We start from the raw sequence: 25,870 nt of genomic DNA on the forward strand, positions 1-25,870 counted from the left end.
TTTCTGTATTATCATTGCATTAAGTAAGGGTGGTGGAATGTTGCCTCCTATCAGGGGATGAGACAAAGAGCTTTTAAAGGGGAACATCATATCTTGTATGGTTATTGATTTGGGCTTACATATTCTGCTTGGTGCACATCCAAAAAGAACTATAAAACAAAAATGTAAAACAAAGGCATATAAACCATCTGATCTGCTTTCTTGTGGTTCTATGCATGATTCAGTTTTCAGGCAAACCACTTGTTTATAAATGGGACATTACTGTAGAAATAAAAGGAAGAGCTTGTTTGGAAATCTTCTTAAGGAACTGATTGGCTAGGTGCTAGCCACTGACTTTCTAGCCTGGTCTCCCTTAATGGGGAACAAGATCTGTGGTCTGAAAAAGGTGTAATATCCTGAAGAGAATAGGCAAACTAAACACAGCAAGAGGGTTTAGTTAAGAGACTGACTGACTAGCTTTATAACTGATGCCAGGGGAAGATTCATGGCTTAAATAAGGAACACAGCCTTATCCAAATTGTCAGCCTGTATAGATCCAGTACTGTTTTTCATGTTTGCCCTTGTTGCTGCTGTCTCTGTTTTTGTAGTTCCACTTTGTGTTTTCTGCTTCCTTTGAAGGCTTTTTGAGGCTTGGCCGCAGCACTGATTGTACATGAGTTAAAGAAATAACATGACAGTAATGCATTCTAAGAGTCCCTGTCATTCTCTCTAACTATTCTGCTACCACCAGAGTGGCTGCTGGTGTCTTAATGCTACTTAATTTGTAATACATCTCTTATTGGGGCAATTTCTGGGCTTTTGTGTGGTGGGGAGAGGGAGTACTAAGTACTCTTGACAATCTGATATTTTCTGTCTTTCACTCCTCTCCAAAGGCCCAGCATGATGGTCCAGAATCTGTTGGTGATACTTTGCATCTGCCATAAAGGGCCAGTTATTTCATTTTACTTGTAACCTTGTTCTCTACAATCACTTTGAGTGCATACAAACCAAGGCCTCCTTCCCTTTTTTGTAGGATTCTCATAGGTGTCTGGTCATCTTGTGCCAACGTGGAATGGAGGGTTAAAGGAGTAGTAGCAATGTGTTAAAGCTTGGTAAGGCTAGGAAAGAAATAATCACACCAAAGATCAGCATTCATTAAGAGGTGGATTGCTGCTAAGACAGTTAAGATGTGTGGTATTTTAGTTTTAGCTCTATGCTCGAGATGTAAAATTTATGTTCAAACTGTGCCTTTATTGTACGTTCTGATATGCCAGAGCTATGGTACTTCCTTCACTCTGTTGTAAGGGCAAACTCTACCTATCATTTTATCCATCTCTGATATAGACTATCTGTTGTTAACGTTTGCTCAACTGGTGTTGAATAATCAGGTATGTCAATACTCTACTGTATTCATTGTGCAGTAACTACTTTGGAAGGATGGCACGAAAGGCTCAATGTCAGGGGAACAGAGATGATGCACCAATCTTGTGCATCACTTTTAGCATAAATCCAAAGTACATCCTCTGAGATTAAGGGTTGATAGTACAGACCTTACTGATCGTGTGGGTAACCTGGGTCCACTTCTGATCTTTTTGACTGGAAATCAGGGTCTTGGAGTTGTTGCAGGGATGCTTCAAAAAAGCAGACTTTAACAAACTGAGAACAGGAAGGTAGGGGTCCCATGGGAAGAACTTCTAAGGGCTAAAGGAGTTCAGGAGAGCTGACTGTTTCTGAAGGAGACCGTATAAAGGCACTCTTGCAAACTATCCCAGTGCGAAGGAAAGCGCCATATTGGCTTCTTCCTATCAGGAGCTCTTTAATTACCTGAAAATCAAAAGGGAATCCTACAAAAAGTGGAAACACGGACAAATTGCTAAGGAGATGTATGAAAGAATAGCACAAGCGTGTAGGGACAAAATCAAAAAGGCTAAGGCACAAAATGAGTTACACCTAGCAAGGGACACAAGGCAATAAGAGGTTCTTTATATACATACAATGAAGGAAAGTGTGGGCCTTCTACTTAATGTGGAAGGAGAGCTGCTAATTGATGACATTAAGAAGGCTGAGGTGTTTAATCCCTATTTTGCTTCAGTCTTCACTAAAGTTAGTTGTGACCAGATACTTAACATAATTTAACATTTAATAAGGGGAAGGAGCACAAGCCAAAATAGGAAAAGAACAGGTTAAGTATAGGAATAGGCTTCCAAGGGAGGTTGTGGAATCAGTATCATTGGAGGTATTTAAGAACAGGTTGGACAGACACCTGTCAGAGTGGCCTAGGACCGTTTGCTTAGTTCTGCCTTAGCTCGGGACTGGACTTGATGATTTCTTGAGGCCCCTTTCAGCTCTACATTTCTATGATTCAGTGACTGTACAACCCACTGTCTGTGGATGAAGGTAACTTCTCATGCTATCTGATATCATCCCTTTCAGCTGATTCTTTAATGTAGTTGTATCAAACGTAGACAGTCCAAATGAATCTCCTGTCACACATCAGAATAAAGTTGTTGCAACAAACAAAACATGATTACAAACTCCATGACTTATTCTCTCTGCTTCAGTAGTTCTTTATGTAAATACCTTAGCATTTATCTAGCAGTTAGACTCATGAATATTCTGTTCACATAATCTCTTGAAGACCTACAGAAGTTAAAATCCCAAATTCCAGTACCTTTACCAATATGCAATCAATGTCCCAACAGCCACACTAAGTTTTATCAACACATTCCCATCTGAAGTTTTAAATGTACTATAAATAGCACATAATGTTGCCTTTTGGGAGGGCATTCAGCACATATCGGTAAACATACTAAAATGTCATCTATTCAGATAAGTGGAATACTTGAACAACTTCCATCTATGTGCCCTTGGCAATGGGTGGGGGAGGGGAAACCAAAATGAGGTGATCATATAGGATAGACCAACTTTATATTGTCCCTTCTAGGAGACAAGTAGCTCTTGGTAGTAGGTAAACATCTGTTACAGATGTATAACTTGAGAGACTGTCTGTGGTCTAGCAATAATGGTGACATCTTGGGGATGACTAACACCCATTTGTATAATTTGTCTTTCAGTAGAATGTTGCCTAATGACTGTATTGTTACTGTGACTATGAGTTACTGGCACTCTCAAATTAGTGAGTCAGCAAACATAATGAAAAAGGAGAGAATTATATGGTATGTGGATTACTTAATCTTGAATTGGAGGTCATACTTTTTTAAGGGATGTGACATTTAATGGGTATGTGTCAGAATGTTATACTGACTGCATATACAGATTGCTAAGGAAAGTCACAGGAAGTGCATTCTACTTGTTTTTCCTGAGAAAAGAATGAAATCAGCTGGGCAGTCAGTTGAGTTCTTTGCTTGAAATATAGGCAAAGTCAAAGGCTATTTTGGTGAGTAGCGTGAAGGACAGACAACTTAGCTTAAAGGTTTCGTTCTCCCTTCAGTATAGTGATAACAAGTCCCGCTGAATTTTTGGAATACTGAGAGTACCAAGGCTTTCCATCTTCAGTTGCCAACAGACTGCTGGGGTGAGAAACCTATTGTATGAACTTTAGATAGGGATGTGGCTGGTACTTCTCAAACTACTACATTATTATTTGTGTTTTTAGTGATCTCTTGTCACATCTGTTCCAACTCTCCTTTTCTATTCTGAGATATTTGTACATATAGTCCTCTTCTGCTCTGTTTCAAAAGTTCATCTTTTTACTCCCCTCTCTTGGGCTGAGGTGAGGATATACATAAAAGGTGGTCTCAAGTTGGCCAGTAAGCGTGTGTGTGTGTGTGTGTGTGTGTGTGTGTGTTAATAAGTGCTCTGTATACTTCGCAACTCCAATGATACTGTAGTCCCTTATATAAACCCACACAAACTTCAGTTAGTGACAGTTAAGGTTGCATAAGGGCAAACCCCCTCAATTCAAAACCTGAAACACATGGACATAAGTTAAAGGAAAAGTCATCTCTTGCATTCTTTATTGCTTTCACATTGCTCACAACATTGCTGATAATACTCTAGAACAGTAGTTCTCAATGGGGGGGTCCATGAGCCCTTTCAAGGGGGCCACGGGGCCCCAGGGTTGAAGTCCTGATTCCCTGTGTCCCCCGTGGAGCTGAAGTTGGGAGGCACGGGGCTGAAGCCCTGGTGCCCGGCGAAGGCCTGAAGCCCCAATCTGCGGTGCCACCTTCACCCCTCCCCCCAGTGTCCCCCACTGGGCTGAAGCTGGGAGGCGCGGGACTGAAGCTGGAAGGCATGGGCCTGAATCCCTGAGCCCTGGTGCTCCCTGTGGGGCAGGAGCCCTGAGCCCATGGGCAGAGTTGGGGACATGGAGGGCATTTCCCGCCTCCACCCCCCCACCCCTCAAACTGCAATGCAAGAGCAGGCAGTCCTGGGGGTGGCTCTACAGTTCCCCACCCCATTACCTCTCCGCACCCCCTGGACAGGTCGGAAGCAGGAAGACGGGCGGCTGCTGCTCTGGCTGGTGCTATGGAGCAGGCAGCAGCAGTGTTCCCTCCTCTCCTGCTGGTGCCCCTAGTTGAAGCTGCTTCTCAGCTCTCAGCCCCATTTGCTCCTGCAGAGGCAGCTGATAAGATTCCCCTGGGTGGGGAGACCTGGCTCCATGGCTGGCAGACCCCTCCGGGAACAGGGACCTCAGGGTAGTCCTCCCAGCACACAGCCCTTATACCCCTCTCCCTGCACCCTGAGCTACTCCCCTGCCTGCACACAGCCCCTAGCTACCCCCTCTCTGCACCCTAAGATGTTTTCAAACTTTTTGAGCTAAGCCCCCCACCTTTTGAGTTTTATAATTTTTGGTGCACCCTCCCCCCCCCGCCCCAACCCAGACAGGCTGGGTGGCCTGCTGAGGTGAGTCGGAGGTGACACTCTCTCCCTGGACCCTACCATGCGGAGGTGGCTTGAGCCCCACTGGCCCCTGTCCCCCTCAGATAGAAGTCAAACTACGTCTATGCTCAAGGCCCCTGGCCCGAGGCGCCCCCCTGCTGCGCCCTGGAGTTTTTATATCATGTCAAGGGGGGCCTCAGAGAGAGAGAGGTTGAGAACCCCTGCTCTAGAACCCTTCACTTCAACCTCCAATAGATCACACAAAGCAATGCATAACTCGTATTCCTCAAATCTGTCACACATTGCATATATTTAGGAAGTTGTTTTTGCCTTAACAGTATTGAGCTTATGAGTAAACTTCTGTGCTAGAGTGCAAGTTTGAAGTTGGTGTGCATATTGCTCTTTGGTATCTGTTGGAGGTTGCAGTGAAAGCCTTATGAAGTATGGGAGTGCTCTAGGCTAGTGGGTTTTTTGTTTTGTGTCCTCTTCTCCCCCCCTCCCCCCCCCCCCCGATGACCAATCTGTGGATTGGTGCTGGTCTCTGAGATCTCCCTGACACAGTTTAGGAAGGCAGCAAGCTGGCCTCTGGTATCAAAAAGACGGCAAAACACTGCTCTGTGCAATGTAAAAGTGGCACAGAGTGCAGAAAAGTCTTTCCATCTCGGGTTTTGAGATGGTGGAGTGCATCCTGATTCAACTTTAGCTGTCACTAAAGTTTTTTTGAGATGGGTTTGATGTACTGCAGTGGTTAGGTCTACAAAGTCACGTGTGTGGAGGAGATGATGACAGTGACTGGAACATGAGATACCTGTATGTCATGCTATAATTTACAGATAATTGTGTCCTTGTTTTTTCCCCATGGTCTATTATTAAAAACAGACTGGAGTTCATGGCCTTGGTCAATAATAATAGTGAGGTACATGGGATTATAATCTAGTTATTAAAGGTAAAGTTTGAAATCAATCTCTTTCCAAGTTCAGGGAAATTAGGCTACAGAGTTATTTGATGGGGAAGTCTTCTCACTTGCATATACCTCCAGATTGAGTTTTTATCTTGAGCAGCTGTTCCAGCATCACTGTTGCACTCAGTGGTTCGGCTTGTCACACTTCTTTATGGCAAAAAAGTGAAAAATCATGACACAAAGAAACAGGACCTAATGTATAGCTACTGTTTTATTAATTGGCACAGAATATATCTAAGAGTGCTTTAGTTTCCTGTCAAAGAATGTCTGAAAATAGTTGGGGGAACTCATTTTGGAACTTTTTTTTGTAGCTTTGCTGAACTTTTATATTTCTGTATCAAACCAGAAAACTGACATTGTGTCTCTTGCCATTTTATTGAGACTCGTTTAAAACTCATGTTGAACTGAAAACTTCTGACTCAACCTTAACTCGAGTGGTAACCAGCAATTCCAGTTACATATAATCTTCCTCACTATTACAACACACATCCATTCCAAAACCATCCAGCAAATAACCCCCATCTAAAAACAAAACTGAGCAAGTACAAATCAATGGTTTCACAATTATTTCATAATTAAAGTATGTTTTAATACATAAACAAAACTATTATCTGTGCTTGAGTCACACTGTTGCTCCATATCCAATTCCCTTAGCTACAACTGCTTGGGTATTTTCAGTCTTCATTGAAGACTTTGCCTTTGGTCTAATCCATGTTATGCAAAATTTAGCAAACAAATATAATTTGCAGCATTAGTCATTGACAGTGTTGAGGGTCAACAACATATCTCCATTTTGCTTGCATTCTCCCAGAATCGCATACCTCATCACTGTCCTGCAGCTTCTTATCAATCATACAGCTGAGCTCTCTCCCTACGTTGTATAGTCATGAAAAATTTGTGTGAACCATGGCATTGGTGGGTCTGTGATGTCAGTGTGGACACAAGTTGTCCATGTTAGGTAGAAATATAGTTCTTCTTTGCCTACTCTTGAAGTTCAGAGTTCTTGAATTCTGATATCATGCACTTTGCCTGGCCACCTTATGTAAATGTTCATGAACCTCCCATGATCTATAGCCCGCATCCTGGTAATGCGGGGTGGGCAAACTACGGCCCGCGGGCAGCGTCCAACCCATCAAACCTTTAATGCAGCCCTTGAGCTCCCGCTGGGGAGTGGGGTCAGGGGCTTGCCATGCTCTGCGCTCTTCCTACAGACAAAGGATTTTTCCATCAATATAGTTAATCCACATCTGAGGTGTGGTAGCTAGGAAGATAGAAGAATTCTTAGAATTAGTTATTTCCCACATGATAAAAGTCTAGTTTTCTCAAGAACACTAGAATAAGCAGAGAAATTAGTATTCAAAATGGAAGAAATATTAGTTGTATAAATTAAACAAGAAAATAAATCTGGTGTATCAACATGCTGAGTTCTATTAAAATAGAAGGAAGTACAAGAAAGGAACAAACCAGAAGTATGCTATTTTCGATAAAACATGAGCAGGTGACCACATTAAAGGATTAAACTGGTGGAATAATACCACTTTAAGCACCAATGTGTAGTATGTCCAAGCTTGCCTTGTTTCAAGTTAAGGATCACTGATGTTTTGTTGTGCACCCCACATTAATGCCACTTCAGAGTATCATCTAGCTACCTGTCCTGCAGTTTCTGCACAACTCCCAGAAGCAATAGTTTATGCATAAGATTTTAAGAAGCCTTTTAGGATACCTCAGGGACACCAGGCGATTTCCCAGAAGTACCACGCTGTCCATGTAATTTCCCAGTCCTCCTCTCAAAGAGGAGGAAAGACTTCTTACTTGAGCTCTGAATAGGTATCCTAAGATAGTGGACAGTGTTACAGCAGCACACGTGGAGAGGCAGCAGAACAGCTGCTCATGTAATGATTAGGCACGTGTTTGTGGACAAGATGGGCAATAATCCAGAGACAGTTTTAAACAGTTGTGATCTGAAACTGTGCAGGAATCCTTGATTGAAGCCAGATGCCCATTGAGCATCATCCCCTTCAGAGCACCCAGAGATGCGTTACCATAGGGGTGGGCAAACTTTGTGGCCTTCAGGGCCACATTCAGCGCCGTATTATTGCCTAGGCCGACAAGGACAAGGCCTAGGCCTAGGGCGGCAAATTTGCAGGGGCGAAAGCTCCCCTCCGCGCCCCGCCTCCCCTGCTCCAACTCACCTCTGCCTCCTCTGCAAGCGCGCCGCCGCGTCCTGTTTCTCTCCCCTCCCAGCGTTTGAGCCGCGAACAGCTGTTTCGCAAGTCAGGGAGGGAGGGGGGAGGAGCGGGAAGCCGCACGCTGGAGGAAGAGGTGGGGCTGGGGGTGGGGATTTCGGGAAGGGATCCAATAGGGGAAGGGAGGGGGCGGAGTTGGGGCGGGGACTTTGGGGAGGGGGTTGGAATGGGGGTGGGAAAGGGGCGGAGTCAGGGCGGGGCCAGGCTGCAATTATTTCCCGGCCTGGGGGCGGCAAAATTATTAATCCGCCACTGCCCACATTTGGGTATGGAAATTGTATGGCAGGCCATGAATGCTCATGAAATGGGGGTTTAGGTTGCGGGGTGGGTGGGTGAGGGCTCCGGCTGGGGGTGCAGGCTCTGGGGGTAGGGCTGGGGATGAGAGGTTTGGGATGCAGGAGGGTGCTCCGGGCTGGGACCGAGGGGTTCGGAGAGCGGGATCAGAGCTGGGGCAGGGGGTTGGGGCATGGGAGGAGGTCAGGGATGCAGGCTCTGAGCGGTGCTTACCTCAAACAGCTACCAGAAGCAGTGGCATGTCCGCCCTCCCTGCTCCTATGTGGAGATGCAGCGCCGGCCAGGCAGCTCGGTGCACTGCTCCGTCCGCAGGCGCTGCCCCTGCAGCTCACTTTGGCCGTGGTTCCCAGGCCGCTCCCTGTCATGGTGGCAGGATAGCTGGTGCAGGTCCAGGATGCAGCTCCAACCCGTCAGTCAGTACCTCCCTGCAGGCCTCTCCCTGTCCCTAGGGTGGGGAGCCAGGCTCTGTCACCTCTCCCGACTGGTCTTTGAGGTCCTGTGGTGGGGCAGGCGGGTCTGTTGAGAGGTGTTTGACAGCTCTGCTTACCTGGTGGGCTGGGTGGCTTAGCTGCCCCCTATTGCCTGCCAGCCTCCTGCCCACCCTGCCTGGAGTGGCTCTTGCTGCTTCGCTAACTGAGCCTGGATGCCAGCGCCTACTTGTTTGCCCACATGGCCCACTCGCCCCATCTCTACGTTGCTGCCAGCTGACAGAGAACGGAGCTGGTGGAGCTGTGGCTGCACAAGCAGCTGCCCAGGGACATACTGCGCCCTGCAGCCCAGCCCAATCTCCTGAACCCCTGCTGGGGGCGGGGGGCTGTGCTTGGGAGGGGCCCTGCGCTGGAGAGTGGGCGCAGTTTGAGCCCTGGCTCGGCTTCAGTCCATTTGACCTTTGCGGTCCACTCAAAAGTGGTGGTCTGGATTTGGCCCACAGTCCACCTGTTGACTACCCCTGTACTAATATAACTGTTTATACTGTGGGTTGTGCTGGTATAACCATGTTGATTTTAAAAACAACCAAAAACACCTGCCCTGACAAATAGTTATACCAGTCAAAAAAATCTGTATACAGGGGCCTAGCTACTGAGTATTTAAAATGTAGGGAAAATGACTTTTCAGCACCTTATCCAATCAATTCTCTTTTCTTTGTTCATTCCGTGTTCCACGCCCTTGGCCTTTGTCTAGTAGACAAACCCAAACTCCTACCCCTTGCACTTTGAACAGATTAGAGATGACGTGACTTTTTTTTTTTTTGCGTTGCTTCATTTCAGTTTATTCGGTTTCCTCACATACTTGAGGAAGCTGTCTTTCTCCTGTGTGATCTCTCAACTTTTTTATCGTGCGATTAAAAACCACAAACGGATAGTGTGCAATAAAATACCACAGGCGTTCCTTCTATATTTAGATGCCATTGCTGAACTGTTATTGTATTAGAAGTTTGAGTAGGGAATCAAGACATACCAACTTTGAAGACCGGGGGGCTGTGGCAGCCAGAACTCTCTTCTAGAGGTAACAAATATTCAAATCTCCTATTTTTGCTCCTCCTGCTGTGGACTGCTCCAGAGTTGGTGCAGTATATTGCCACTTTCTTGAACTAGAAATGCTTTTCAGAATCTTATGGCTATTAGGTACGATTAGAGATGTTTGTTCTAATACGTACGGTTAGTGTAGATAGTATCACACAGTTCTACATCTGATCTATTAAAGACTTCCTACTGCCAGAACTGTGATCTCACATACAGTAGTAATAAAGTTAGATACTTCTAACTGTACTGGAACAGAAATTTTGTTGAGTGGATGGATGCAAGGAGTTATACCCCCTTTCCCAAAGCCCTTACTGGATGGGAGATGGTGGAATAAAAGGGATGGATTGTGTATCATGTTTATCTAGCACTGACTTAACATAACGCTTTAAATATTGTGCATATCTGCATTGAGGCACATTCTGCTTTATCTTCCATTGCTGTGCTTGAGATGGGTAGGAGCTGGAATTTGATTATCCTATGGAAAAATCTAGAGGACTACAAGCAGGGCCTTCTTCGCTGAGCTCTCTCAACACTGAACTGCGCTTTCCTGAACCTAAGCTAAGCCAGTATTCATCTGTGGTATCTGTTTAGGCAAGGGTGGGGCTGTTTTCTTCCTTCTTGAGTTTGTTGAGCACTTTGAGCAGTGAGTAAGGTAGGTTGGTTGACTTGTTTGGATGACTTAATTGGTGATTGTAGATTTTGCCCCTTATAAGACTTCTTTATCTTTGTGAATTGCTCAGACACCTCATCAGAACATCTTAAAAAATAAAAATTAACTAATAGGTTGTGCATTGTTTAGATTTTAAGTAGACAGCATGATTGTGACTGACAGAAGGTTTGGAGGTAGACTGATAAATGCATGAAGTGCTGGAACTAATTACTTTCCTGCTGCTTGTTAGCATAACTCCTTATATAACAGAACAAGTAAGTTCTTGTTTTCCCATCTGTACACACGCACGCACACACGCACGCACGCTCCCTCTGTGGCAGGACAGTGGAAGCTTCAAGTTATAAAGGATAAATTTAATGTTTTGCTTGGGAACCACTTAACAGTACCACAGTGGTCCTAGCTCTCATAATTAGGTTTGTTCTGGTAAAATGCATTGCTGTCCCTGCAACCAGTATTGCTTCTGAAGACTGGGGCAGAGCAGAGAGGAGGTTTAAAAAAGGTCAACTGGCATTGCCTCTAAACTGTCAATTTCCCAACTCAAGTTAGGTTGGGAAATCAGATCTTCCTGAGATGGATTATATTCTTCTCTGAAGAACGCTAGTGTGCAAGTGGAAGAATAGCCACTTTAACTGAAACTATACAGAAACTGCACCCATTTGACTAAATCTTCTAAATTGATTTACTTTGTTGCAACCCCTGTGTGGGGACGCTCTTAAATTGGTTTGAGTGCCTTCATTTGGTAATTCAACAAACTTGGTATAAGGTATTTTTAAGATGGTTTGCGTGTCTACTCACTGTAGAGTGTACAGTTCTGTGTAGAGCAAATCTGTTTCCACAACATTGCTGTCACCTTGGTTTTGACTGAAGTGGCCGAGCCTTTAGGATCTTTCTGTCCAGTGGCAGAGTTGTAGACCAGAGTGAATGTAGCTGTGTGAAAACAATGAGGAGTCCTTGTGGCACCTTAGAGACTAACACATTTATTTGGGTATAAGCTTTCGTGGGCTAGAACCCACTTCATCAGATGCATGAAGTGAAAAATACAGGAGCGGGTATAAATACATGAAAGGATGGGGGTTGCTTTACCAAGTATGAGGTCATCCTAACGAGAAATCAATTAACAGCAGGATACCAAAGGAGGATAAATCTCTTTTGAAGTGGTAACAGAGTGGCCCATTGCAGACAATTGACAAGAAGGTGTGAGTAACAGTAGGGAGAAATTAGTATTGGGGAAATTAAGTTTAGGTTTTGTAATGACCCAACCACTCCCAGTCTTTATTCAGGCCTAATCTGATGGTATCCAGACACACTGTCTTCCAGTGAGGAAATGACTGATAAGCTTTAATGAATCAGGGAGCAGGTTTGCACTGTGACAATTTTAGTTACCTCAGGTGTCCAGAGTGAATCGCTTCCACCTACTTACAGTAGTTTGGGTGGGGGGGAGGTGGGAGACCTGTATATACTCCCCAGCCACCATCTGCTGGCAACCCTGGTTCTTTGCTCCGGGTTTCATGAGCCCTTCTCTTTCCCTCTGTAGGCTAACTATTTATACACCCCACTTTAAAAAGCAACAAAGAGTCCTGTGGCACCTTATAGACTAACAGACGTATTGGAGCATAAGCTTTCATGGGTGAATACCCTACACCGAGTCACCAGTCCTTTATCTTATGGACACATATAATGTACACAAATCCTCTGCCTGCATGGAAGCAGTGCACCCTGGTTCCACCTCAGTTCAACACTCTCCTTAGCATAAAGCATTTAGACAGGTCTGTAGTAAAACCAGTTTGAAGTTTATTTAACAGAGCTAAAGATAGAAATAGAGATTCAAATAAAAGCAAATACAAGGGTTTAGAAACATAAGGCTACAGGTAAAAGAAAAATAAAATAAAATACTATCTTTAGCCTGTACTTATTAACAAGTTACCTTCCTGTCTAATAACATATTTCTCACCCACATGTTCAGTTCAGAAAGCTGGGATCCACCTTTCATGAGAACCCCGCTGGCAGAGTTTCTCCTCTGTAATGGATAACAAATTGGGCCATTCTGTTCCTGTACATTTACAGGCTGTTTTGGTTCAGGGATGCCCCTCTTCTGAGAGCTCTTCTGAGGTTCATTTCAGGGTGGATTTGATTTAAATCCTCATTTAGATCGAGTCTTCCTGACTAGTGATTTAATCATGGTTTTCTACATAAGTTTATAACAACCAACAAGAATGCACTTTTAATACATATTCTTCACAACTCAGAGATGTAGGTTTCATTTTAGAAGGTACACGCTATACATTTTTTAAGTGATTTTGAAAACTTTTCAGATTAGTTTTACAGCTATATCAGAAAATGAATGATTGTTTGGTTATTTCATTTACTAAAGGTAATTGAAGCAGATATTTATGAAGTCATTGGGAGGTGATCTATCTCCAATTCAACAGGTTAATCATTAATATTTGGAGGATTTTCTTGCCATGATGTATTAGGAGGAAAACATCACCAGACAGACATTTAAATTGTTTTATTTAACTAAAACAACAACGTTAAGTATTCTGGATTTTTTTCTTCAACAGTAAACATATAATATTTTAACAAAACAAGCATATATCCCTCCCTTCTCACATTTATCTCCAGACTTCTTCTCCTTGTTCAGATGTATTCCGCCCCAACAATCTTCTATTCGTTGAACTTTTTGAAACTCTGCTTTTAGAGACAGGAAAGGGATTGACTCTGTACACAAATTTGCAGAGGGACAATAGGGTTGAGGCCTGTTGTTTCTCACCTCTCTATTTATCTAAGTGATGGATAACTAACAGCACCCTTTGAATCGGGGATCCTTTTGGCTTGAAGGACAGGAGCTGTTGATAGCTTGCAATTAGTGAAAAATTGTTTTTAGTCAAAGATCTAGCTTATTAGAATTCACTTTTAGGCACAAGAAAGTGTGTCATATTTGTTTTTTGTAACCTTCTCTTTCTCTTATTCTGCCTGGTGTCCCTTCAATCTCTGTTCTTTTTTAGTAAACTTATTCTTAATTTTACTGTAAACTGTTAGTGCTGTTGTGTTGAAGTAAAGGGCGAGTCTTCTGCTAATCTAAAAGGCTGGTGTGTGCTCGGTCTCTTTGGAGCCATCAAATTCAATAATTTCTGAGAGTATCCAGTGAGATGTCTCTGGGGAACTTGGGAACTGGGGTTCACTGGTTGCCAGCAGGCCACGTTTAATACTGGTGGAATCTTGGCATTTTCTGGTGAACTGGACAGACTGGTGTGGCAGGGAGCTGACAGTCAGTAATCTCTAGCAAAGCTCACTCTCTTGTTCAGGCAGAGGAGTAACAGTGGCTTACAGTTCTCGGTTTCCAGAGGAGAGCATCACAACTAGTTATCTCAACTATCAAAAGGGAGTCAAAGGTGGGGTCTGAACTTTCCTCTTGCTCTAGAGTAAGTCCCCGTAGGCCTGGGTTGAGGCACATTGGTGAGACAGAGGGGGCTGGAAATTGGAATGTCTATTTCCCATTTCTAACTTCTGTGACAAAACTTTAGTCTCTTGGGTCCAGTGTACAGCAAAGTAAAACTGTTACAGCAATCCTCCAATTTGTACTGTAAACAGGACATTAATTTAGGCTTTCTGAAACTGACTAACTTTGGACATGAGATGCCAACAAAACTCTGAAGATCTAGTTTGCCATATAATTTGCCCACCTGTCAAGGGGTGGGAGTGGGGTAACAATATAGTTGGGCTCCCTCAGCTAGATGCAGTTTTAGTGTACACAGGTCCATGGTTTTCCCCTTTCTTTGGGTCTGAATGCTTCTGAATGTGCTTGATTGTCTGCCTGGGCAGCCTGGTGTGAATTGCTCAGCCTGCAGTGTCCACTGACCATTTGCAGGTTACAAAAGCAGCTGTTTGGACACACTGACCATTTACTGGAGGCAGAGCTCTTTATTTTGTAGATGTGCCTCTTTATGTGGGGGCTGAGGAGTGGGTGGGAGATAGACATGTTTTTATTTGTTCCAGATTGTTAAAAGTGACCTCCAAAGAATTTAACAATTGGTCTTGTACCTTTTTTCCTTTATAATGTATAAAGAATACTGAAGATTTTTTAAAAGCTTTTTTCCTGTTTGGTTTTACTTTTAAGTATTAAGAATATAGAGTCTGGTTTTGCTGGAGGACATCTAGTTGGGAGGGTTAGATGTAAAGATTCAACAATCTTGCCCCTTTATGTAAAGTGCAAGAGCTCAGACTTTAGCTACAAAAGTTAGTAATTGACGTTAAATGTTAACAAAACAAATTTAAGCAGAATGAAAATCACTTCCTTAATTGCTCAACTTCCACGCTCTTGGCTTTAGTGTGGATTTGTATGCTCGTGCTAAATTCTGCTGGTATAAGCTGCACCCACACAGTAGCCTTTTGCTGGTACAGGTATGTTGGTCACAAATCACATCCCTGATCAACACAGCTATGCCAGAAAGAGTCCTAGGGTAGACCTGGCCTGCTTGCTAATTGGCTGTGTTATGCGGGAAAAGAGATGCTGGGTAGGAACATTTTGGGAAGATCAAACATCTTTTAGCAGTACCCAGCATCTCTTTTCCCGCATAACACAGCCATTTAGCAAGCAGGCCCAGGTCTACACTAGGACTCTTTTTGGCATAGCTGTGTTGATCAAGGATGTGATTTGTGACCAACATACCTGTACCAGCAAAAGGCTACTGTGTGGGTGCAGTTTATACCAGCAGAATTTAGCATTAGCATACAATATCTAGAACAGACTGACCCTGTCAAGATTAAACTGGTTTTCAACACCACCTGGATATTTTAACCCAACATGGAGATTACAACGCAGAACAAAAGTTACAATCAGAAAACAGTCTCAAAATATGGAGTTCACAGTTTGACCCAGACTTGTCACATAAGCTGTTTAGGCATAAGGTACCTTTTTAGTGATATGACTGTGTATCCACACTAAGAGGGTTGTACCAGTGTAACTATCTCAATTGGAAGTATAACTATCCTTTCCCTCAACTCAAACTGAAATAGTTCTACCAGTACCAAAAATTATAACCAGGCCATGGGTAACATACCAGGTGTGACTTTGCAAGAATGGGGCCAGTAAATTACTTGATATAGTATATTGGTATTCCTATATCAGCAAAGCGGTGGTAAGGCTGAAATAAGCAAAAGTGGCTGCCAGATTTCTACTGCATTAATAGCCCAAAGTCACTTAAAAAGTAGCCCAGTCTGGGCTAGTTTTGGCCTAGTAGTCCAATAAATTATCTATCTATAGGCTGGGAATGCACTGCCAAGGTGCATGGAGGGGACAGTACCCTGGGCAAGGATACAAACACGGAGGGCAAGAAGCCAGCCTCTGCTCTGGGCTGGGTGGCAGGAGTGAGGGGTTTGCTGGGGTCTGGAAGACGAACACATACAGGGTTGGGGGGAGGGCACTCAAGGCAACATATGAGTGCCTGGGTCCCCGCATGAGCCACTTACTTGCAGCACAGATCAGGCCCAGTGAGCCCACAAAGAGGCCAGAGCCACCGGCAGGGGGAAGGGGCAGCATCTTCCCTCCTGCTGCAAACTTCTACCAAGGTGGTGGGGGGGAAGCTGTGGGGTGACATCCTGACAGCAGGGAGGTGTCCAGAACAGCAGCTGCCTCCTCTCCTGCCTGAGCAGCTCCAAAGGTTTGTCCTGAGCTGACTCTCCCCCCACCCCTCGACACACGAGGCTGGTTCTGGGTGTCTCCACAGGACATGGGATGGGCTAGGGGTGTGCTCTGCCTACCTGAGCACACAATGGGCAGGGAGACAATCCAACATCCACCCCCACCCAGATCTGCCCTGGGCCAGGCTCTCACCTGCACAGCACAGCAGGAGGCACTTGAGAAGCAAGGCCAGTGATTGGCTCCATGGCGGGGTAGAGGCAGCACGATAGCCACAGATGGCAGAGGAGCAGGGCAGTGCAGGTGATTGACCTATCACTTAGTTCCAGGGGCCACAGCTCTATGCTCTCTTCTCCCCTCCCCCCCCGGGGGGGGAACCCACAGCACAGGCAGTGCCCCCTCTCCCAGGGCGGGGACACAGCACAGACTTACACACCATAGCTATGTCAGCCTAAGTTTTAAGTGTAGAGCAAGCTTAAGCCTATGTTACTTGTTTACTGCTACTCCTTCATTGTTCCTCAATTGGTTAACTAGAAATCTAGAGCTCCCACTGCCAGGTGGACTCTGGGGGCGAATGTGTCTAAGCAACTGGGGCTCAGGCACTGGTTCCCGGCTTGACGTGGCCAGATTGTGGGACCCCACAGCCAAAGAAGGATGCCAGTGTCTGCATCTGGGAGTGTGCCTGAGACCCCCAGAGCTAGGAACTGTGATTAGTCACTAGTGGGGCTTAGCAGTAAGTAGGATTCAGCAGTTGGATCCAGTTGCAATAGACTGGTATCTGCTCATAGAGGGGGCCCGAGACCAGTGCCTGCTTATTAGTGCCAGTATATGGGAATAAACTATATTGATTATAAACACCTTTGTCTGAATACATGCATCCACACTAGGCAGAATACTTATATCCACAAATTTACAAGGCTGGTTAAACTGCTTAATGGGTACGAAATATGCTACATGATTGTGTCCTGGTTACAGGAAGGCAACTGTGTATCAGGTAAAACTACTGCCAAAGGTGACATGTTGTTAGCTTACCATAGTTCTACTGGAGTATTAACCATGTTGTATCTTTATAGGCCATAAGTAGAGCCTGGCATGTCATTTAACTGTGTAATAAACTTGGCTAAATATTAGTCTAGACAGGGTTTTAAAAGGTCCAATTAATCTTTGGAGGTCACATCTTTGTTGCTCTTTGACTGTAGACAGTTTTCTGAAGCTGGGTTAACTGTAGCAGGAGCTCATTAGTTTATCTGTCTAGGTTCTTGTACTGTGGCTATCACCATGGTATCTGAATAAGTCACTAAGAAGGGTTTATCTCTCAGTGGTTGTTATCATGGCAACTACAAACCTTTTTCTTTAAATGGAATCTCAGTGAGGAATGCAGCAAAAAATTGCGGAGGCTCTAAACTTGAGTTCTACAGTCTGTTCACAGCCATGTTCTCTCCTGTTGCTAACATTAAGACACTTGTTTTTGGAAGATGTTTCTATGTGTTTTAATGAGAAACTTACTATCTCCCCACTTTCTGAGTGTGTCAGACTTGGCAGTGAGCATGTGCATTTTAATGTTATAAAAGGGGTGGAAGGGCAGTGTTTTTTAACTATGACCCACTAAACAGATGCTACTTATCATGTTTACTTTTCAGTTACTTAAATATATTTCTGTAGGGCAGGGGTTGGTGAACCTATGTCCTACAGGCCAGATCCAGCCTGTTGCTTAATTTCATCCAGCCCGCAGAGCGGGGTCAGGGGCTCACCCTGCTCTCCCTGCCCGGTGCTCCAGCTGGGGAGCAGAGTTGGGGCTCGCCTTGCTCCAGTTGGGGAGCAGGGTCGGGGCAAGACCCGTTCCCCAGCTGGAGCACCGTGCAGGGGGTTGGGGCAGATGAGGGGGCATGGCGGGGGGCCCCCAAATGGCTGGGGCTCCTAGGCACGCCCCACTGGGAGTAGGGCAAGTGAGCAGATGGCCCAGTGGCAGCAGAGGAATATTCAAAAAAGGTAGGTCTTCCCCCTTGGGGAGCCAGGCCTGGTGTGGGGCGGTGGGACAGGAGCAGTTGCTGCTGGAGAACGGTGTCTCTTCTTGAAGCTGGGTGTGTGCCCAGGGCCCCCCAATAGGCTGGGGCTACTGGGTCCATCACCCCCCGCAAGGCTGGCTGGAGGGGATCATGGGGAGGTGGCCTCAATTCCTTCTGTCCCCCCTTCCCCCTGCCATTGCCTGCCCACCCACCCCAGAGCAGGGAGAGAACAGCCCCTCTTGGTCCTGTTCTGGGGAGGAGGGTCCCTCCACCCTCCTGGGGATCCTACACTTGGCTCTGGGCCCCCCAGAAATATACTGACAACCTGGGGGAATTCAGAGAAGAGCCATATGACAGCACTGGGGGATGGTAGGGCTGACTTATGGCAAGAACCGCATCACTGCATCTGATCCAAAGACCAGGGTGGTCAATGGCATAGCCTTTGGATCAGACCCTTGCTTTTTATTTTTGTGTGGCCCGCGACTTATTATTATTATTATTATTTTTTTTTTTTTTTTTTCCTCCTGTGGGTCAATGGCCCTGGTAGAAAAAAGGTTCCCCACCCCTGATCTAGGGGTTCTCAACTATTCATAGTGTGGGCCACAGCTTAATAAAACTCATTTGTCCTTCCTATTCATGACTGTAGCCCACTTTCTTTCCCATTTGTGATCAAATATTCATGTGGCAACTAGTAATTGCTCATATGGAAAAGTCCTATTAGGAAAGTGAATTTTTAGCTGTCTCTATTACAATAGATTTTAGTCTGTTTTTAATCTAATCAGTCTGTTTTTGCTCTTCCTTTCTCTGTTCTGTTTCTTACGTACAAAAGGGTAGTAAGCACCATATAACCAACTCTACACAGATGAGTATGGGAACCTCTTATAACTAATCTTTTGAAACTTTATTGTGGACATAGAATCATAGAAATGTAGAGTTGAAAAGGACCTCAAGAGGGTCATCTAGTCCATCCCCCTGTGCTCAGGCAGGATTAAGTATATGTAGACCATCCCTGACAGGCGTTTGTCTAACTTGCTCTTAAATCTCCAAATATGGGGATTCTATAGTCTCCCTACGAAACCTGTTCCAGTGCTGCTATCCTTGTATTTAGAAACTTTTTTCCCCCCAAATATCTAACCTAAATTTACCTTGCTGCAAACTAAAGCTGTTTACTACTTATCCTACCCTTGGTGAACATATGAAGAGAACAGTGATTAATAATTTCCAGCTTTGTACATACCTGAAGACTTATGTTCCTTCAGTCTTCACTTCTTTACACTAAACATCCCCAGTTCTTTCAACCTTTCCTCAGGCATCATATTTTCTAAACCTCTCAATTTTTGTTTCTGTCCTTTGGACTCTCCAGTTTGTTCAAATTCTTTGTAAAGCATGGTGCCCAAAACTGGACACAGTACTCCAGCTGAGGCCTCACTAGTGCTGAGTAGAACAGAACAGTTACCTCCAATTTCTTACACGTGACATCCCAGAGTGAAACTTGACTTTTTTGTGGCAGCGTCACTCTGTTGACTCATTCAGTTTGTAATCGCCCATAAGCCCAGCTCCATTTCAGCTGTGTATTGCCTTGCCAATAATTCCCCATTTTGTAGTAGTGCATTTTGTTTTTTCCCTTCCTAAGTGTAGTTCTTTGCCTTGTTTTTAACTGACTTGCATCTTGCTGATTTCAGATCAGTTTTCCAATTTGTCAAGGTAATTTTGAATTCTAATCCAGTCCTCCAAAGTGCTTGCAACCCTTTTCAGTTTGGTGTCAACTGCAAATTTTATAAGTGTACTCTCTTACATCCTTCAAGCCCTTAATGCAGGGGAGGGCAAACTACGGCCCGTGGGCCGAATCTGGCCCACCAGCTGTTTTTAAGCTGGCCCTTGAGCTCCTGCTGGGGAGCAGGGTCGGGGGCCGCTCCACGCAACTCCTGGAAGCCGTGGCATGGCCCCCCTCTGGCTCCTGCACGCTCCAATGGGAGTTGCAGGGGTGGTGCCTGCAGACGGGGCAGCGTACGGCGCTGTCTGGCCGTGCCTCTGCGCAGGAGCAGGGACATGCCACTGCTTCTGGGAGCTGCTTGAGGTAAGCGCCGCCTGGAGCCTGCACCCCTGAGCCTCTCCCCATGCCCCAACCCCCTGCCCCAGCCCTGATCACCCTCCTGCCCTCTGAACCCCTCATTCCCAGCCTAGAGCACCCTCTATACCCCAAACTCCTCATCCGAGCCCCACTTTGGAGTCTGCACCCCCAACCAGAGCCCTCACCCCCTCCCACACCCTAACCCCAATTTTGTGAGCATTCATGGCCCGCCATACAATTTCTATTCCCAGATGTGGCCGTCGGGCCAAAAAGTTTGCCCACCCCTGTCTTAATGCAAACTTTGAGTAGTACCGGACCCATGACAGACCTGTGAAAGACCTCACTTGATGTGTCCTTGTAGTTTGACAGCAAACCACCATTGATAAATACTCTTTTTGAATACAGTTTTTTCAACCAGTTGTGCACTCACCTTATGGTAATTTAATCTAGACCCCATTTTCCTAGCTTGTTCAGGCAATCTTTTGATTCTGTCATTTCCTAGCACACCTGTGTCTTTGCAACCTTAAGGTTCTTTTAATATAGTTGTTTTTGTGTGTAGCTTAAGAGTGTTCTGCTAATGCAGAATGCAGTATTGTAGCAGTGTTGGTCCCAGGATATTAGCGACACAAGGTGGGTGTCTTTTATTGGACAACTTCTATTTCTTCAATTGATTCTTACTATGGTCATGTCTACACTTACTGGTAGATTGGCACTGCAATTGAAGTAGTGAAGTGGATCTAACTACGTTGACTTCAGTTACGTTACTCACGTAACTGAAGTTTGTGTAAATTAGATCGATTTACCGAGGTAGTGTGGACTGGCCCTATATCTGCTTGTGATTTCTAACTGTGTGTGTTAAGTGTTTAGATGCTACTGTAGTGGTTAGTAGTAGATCTATACCTTCAATAGATTGTTTTGCCTAAAAAGATCGATCTCTCTCTCTCAACTCATGGATCTCAGAATTATTTAAATGGGAATGTCTTCTAGCATTCCTAACTGACCAATCACTGATTATGCTCCTTCCTGTTGCATTAGATCTTGAAGTGTCTAGCACAAAGTTGGTGTTGTAGAAGATGAGCAACTACTAACAGATAATGCTCCCAGAATGAGGGAAGGCTAGGAGTCAGTTCATTTGAATCAAGGAATTTCCTGCTACTTAATATCTTGAATGCGAGTTTCCCAAAATTTATTTGCAGCAGCACATGAGTGTAAATTCACTTCAGGAATGGTTCTTAACAATCTTGAGGGGATAGAAAATGACTCTTGGGGACCAGAACGGAGCAACGTCTCTGGCTATGACATGACAGCAGGCACTCCTACCATTGTTTTTGTCTAACGGATCTATAGGGCGTGGTGGTAAAAACACCAATGGCTGCCTAAACCCTAGTGGGGAGATAATTACTACTACTACTACTACTACTACTGATGTAAGAAAGGGAGATTTCCCAAGAAGTCTAATATAAACAAGACTGGAACTCTGTCTTGTAATGCAGCCTGCCATGTGCCAAGGAATACAAAGATTTATAGTATCTTTTATGGTGGTTTAGTTGTCTGTCTAAAAGTACAGAGTTAGCTAGAAAGAACTTCCATAGTATCCATGTTGGGTATTTGTTTCAAAAAGCAAATATTTATTAAACACTTCTAGCTTTATGTTGTGAATTGACTGTCCTATTGGGGAACATATTAGCTAGTGCTCTGGAAGGGAACATTCTTTCTGTCACCTTTAAAGGACACCAGAGCAAGGGAAATGGTTAAGAATTACTGGTCATATGAGTACAAATGGAAGTCTCATCTAATAAGAGGTGCTGCAGATAGTCCTGTAAGAGCATGGGCACCAATTCGATAAATCTCCCTGCAGGTAACTGTGTCTCATATACCTAACCAACTTCCTAGAATCTTTCAGACTTCAGCTATGTAAACTGTTTGCTTTTCAGGGACAACGCATTGTCTTCAAAACCCATCCCACAAGAGGGAGCAGAATCTCTCTGAGAAGGCCCCCAGTGTCTCATGAACGAACCAACGGATCTCGATAACACTGTTATTCCAGAGCCAGTCCTACGGCTCAGGAAAGGACACATGCCCGACAGTGCAGGACAGTCAAACTATGATGATGACCACTCTGATGAGGAGCCAGCTTTATCCTTGGACCTGCAAAAGGTAAGTTGGGTACCTTGAAACTCTGCGAATGACTCTGGATAAATGAGACTTGACTCTTACGTGCTGCATAATTGTTTTGGAATGTATGAATTAAGGGCCAGATTTTATAAGATATTTAGGCCCCTTATAAATGGGATTGAAATGATGAGATTTAGGCACCTAGGTGCTTTTGAAAATCCCACTAGGTGCCTAAATACCTTTAAAAATCTGTCCCTAAGAGCCTATAATCATTATAGGAGTACAGACTTTTTAAAAACCAAGTAGAAACGTATCTGAAATGTGTGGTATACATGGGAAAGGGGGTGTGAGTGGGAAACACAGGCAATATGCTCTAAGAACAAACATATATGCAAACTTCCTGCTCATCAGATACGTGGGATTAAGCTATATGCTCAATGTCAACTAAATTGGTTCATATTGGATGAGTTTCTTCATCATAAGCTAAAGATTCTGTAATGTCCAGGAAGAAATAGAACTGCAGCTCCTTTCTGTGCTTTAACAGCTGTATGACTGCGAGGACTCATGCTACTCCATTGTCCTTGGAAGATGGGGACCACTTGGATAGTGTAGAAAAATCAGCCTGTCAGTGGCACTGTGCCTTGCTGATAATGTCTGTAAACAGAAATGCTGTGGTTTGAGATGGGTGTGTACAGAAGCATAATTTAGTCTGCTGCTAGGCTACAAATTGGCTGTTAGTACAGAGTTAACTGAAGAGGCTTATTGAATTCAGCTTAAAATATCCCTGCAACAAGAGTGAAAAACAGCCAGTGTTCATTGTTCTTCTAAAGGATTGCAAATAAGCAAAGTCTGTCCTCATGATACAGAATTTTTTTTAGCAATTATGTACTTAAAGTATTTTGCGTATCTCATGAGAACTTCTAGGACTTTGGCTCTATAATATAATAAAATTAATATTCTGCCTGCCTGCCATTGTGTAGGTGGTCCTATATACATCTGTTTGTCTTTACGCAAATGAAAGGGGTGTGTGTGTGTGTGTGTGTGTGTGTGTGTGTGTGGACTTACCTTCACATTATCAGCCAATGTCTAGTGTTAATGTTGTAGTGATTAATGGTGGCATGTAGACTGATTTTTAGTGTTTAATTATTAGGGCTTCAGATTTGTCACAGCATTTTCATCAAAAATCATGGTGCAGTCACAGTAAATTTAGAAAAGTCATGGGTTTAATGTGACTGTTCCATAATTGTTGATTTAAAAAAAAACCCACAATCCAACAAATGAAATTCAGCTTTACCTCTTGAAAATGATAGCAGACCAGCATTGGCCTCTTTTCCTCACCGAGGAGGCACAGACTGTCTGTCTGTAGCAGCACCCTTCATCCAGGCACTACAACCCTAATACCAGCCCAGGAGGAAAGGATGGAGTATTGGGGCTTGTGAGTGAACTTGCCCCACACTTACCCAGCAATGGCAATTCCTGTCCTGCCGGGTTGGGCCTGGGGGTTGAGAGCTAGCCTGACCCCCACTCACCTCGGGTGTGGGCAGTGGCAGCTCCTGTGTCCCCAGCAGGCAGCTGGGCCAAACCTGAGCAATGCTGCTACCCCATGTTCCAAAAAAATAGTGGCTAACTTACAGGTGGGGAAACTGAATCACTGTAAAGTAAGTGACTTGCCAAAAGATCTTAAGGAGTTGGTGGTGGTAGTTAGAATAAAATCATATAATACCCACCATTCTTTACAGTGGGAAAAACATCTAACTATTTAGCTTTATATAATGAATGCGCTTGTGCTTCTTCTCTTGGCTCAGCAGCACTTATCAATTCTTCTCTTTTTAATGAGGTACTGCACAAACCTATGGCTTTCTTTATATGTGCTTTCTTCAAGGGTCCTCTGTATATTCCCACTCATGGGATGTGCCTTCTGATACAGCTCAGATGGTGGAACCTTCTCATAGTATAGCCTATTAGAGGACTCAGGTGCCCTTCTTACCCCTCCCTGTTGCATTCTTGGAATGTTCTGAGGGGGAGAGTGTGTAAAAGGCACCATCTGCCTGTTAATTCCATTCAACTGCAGCAGCAGACAGAGGTGAACCTCTCCATAATCTATCAGATCCATGTCTCTATAGAAATCTGTGCCTTAGCTAGTATTGTTCTTAATGTTAGTTTTAGTGTGTGTTGGTTCCTATTTGGTTTTTTCTAAATCTTATTTTTAGCTTTGTATAGTTAGTTCAGATTTTGGTTCCAACTACTGGATTCATGGCAGATTCAAAAGCTAAAATACCTGACTTCACTAAATGAGCCTCTTGTCTGGTAGTCTTCCTAACATTCGGTGCCCATTACAAGGTGCTGTATCTGCAGTATTCTTACCCCAAGCGCTTGCAAGGAGCCAGAACAGGATGCAAGTCTTATTGTTGCAGGGAGCTCTGGCCACAAAACTTCCCATATCTGATGCATCTAAGGGGTCTGTACCTAAGGAAAAAGTCCATTGTTAGCTTCTAGTACTTCAGGGATAGAAGATGAAGAGTGCTGTACAAAAAGTTCCAATTTCTGCCCCCGGATCAGGGTCCAAGAATGAGGTACAGTTAGTTCGAACTGTTAGTGTCTGCCTCTGAATTTAGAGCCAAAGTGAAGGGACCCATTTACTTAGTTTCCATGTTTCTCTCCTGTTAGCAGGGTCAAATTACATTCCATAATGTCAGACAAATGAATTCTGGAGACAATAAAAGGTAGCTATGCCACTCAGTTTGATTCCCTTCCACCACCCCTCCTTCCATCCCTATTCAGAAACCTGTATCTGAAAGAAGTGTACTTCCATATCTTTCAGACCAGGCACCACAAATATCTTTTTTCTGGTTGGGCAAGATCACTTCGGTACAAATTCCTATCTCTTGTTTATTTGCTGCCTTCTGGGTATTTAGAAAGTACCAATTGGCAGTTGCCACTCATTAAGACACCAGGGTATGTATATTAATCCTTATTTAAATCTTGTCAGAAGCCCTTTCCAAGGACATAGTTGACACATGTGCCTTTTTGAAGTTAGTACTTAAGATAATCAAGAAATCTCTATTGCTACATATACAAAGGATTCCCTTTTAAAGGAGCAGTTCTTTCTTCCAGGAAGATTTCTGAAGCTTGGCTCTGCCATAGCAGTGCTTCGTCAAAATCCCACTTAGAAATTCATTCTAGGTCTCACAGGCCTCATGGCTTCATTCACATTATACTCTGCTCAGGATGAAGAGTCGGCAGCATTGTCTGGCATTTAATTACAAACCAAATACAGACCGCACGTTTGCATAGCTGACCATCTGAAGAAAGATACTTCTATGCTTGACATGGCTGTCTCAGCATTCTGAGGGGTACCTTTCAACCCTCCACCAGAAGCAATCACTTTGGGCACCTCCGATGTGGAGGGGGAGTGCATTTCAACAAATTAAGTCACTCTAATTCTCAAGGGGGGAAAAAAACCTATATAAATATCACAGGGCAAGAACAAGGTGTAGTACAAGTTGTTGAACAATATGACAGTGA

At 44.3% G+C, this 25,870-nt stretch overlaps 1 protein-coding gene across 3 annotated transcripts in view; it reads left to right on the forward strand.

Annotated features, from left to right (window-relative positions):
• ADIPOR2 (adiponectin receptor 2) overlaps positions 1–25,870 on the forward strand; it is a 73,595-nt gene that overhangs the window by 14,093 nt on the left and 33,632 nt on the right. Inside the window, exons 1-2 of one of the 3 annotated variants that reach the window (XM_034780925.1) lie at positions 9,585–9,828; positions 22,165–22,387. In XM_034780925.1, coding sequence (XP_034636816.1) covers positions 22,238–22,387 — 150 coding nt within the window. In that variant the 5' untranslated portion in view covers positions 9,585–9,828; positions 22,165–22,237. Of the gene's footprint in view, positions 1–9,584; positions 9,829–17,927; positions 18,143–22,164; positions 22,388–25,870 lie in introns of those variants that run through there. The other 2 variants (XM_034780918.1, XM_034780911.1) reach the window with 2 other exon arrangements.

The sequence above is a fragment of the Trachemys scripta genome, chromosome 1 (genome assembly GCF_013100865.1).
Source record: "Trachemys scripta elegans isolate TJP31775 chromosome 1, CAS_Tse_1.0, whole genome shotgun sequence".
NCBI classification, from domain to species: domain Eukaryota; kingdom Metazoa; phylum Chordata; order Testudines; family Emydidae; genus Trachemys; species Trachemys scripta.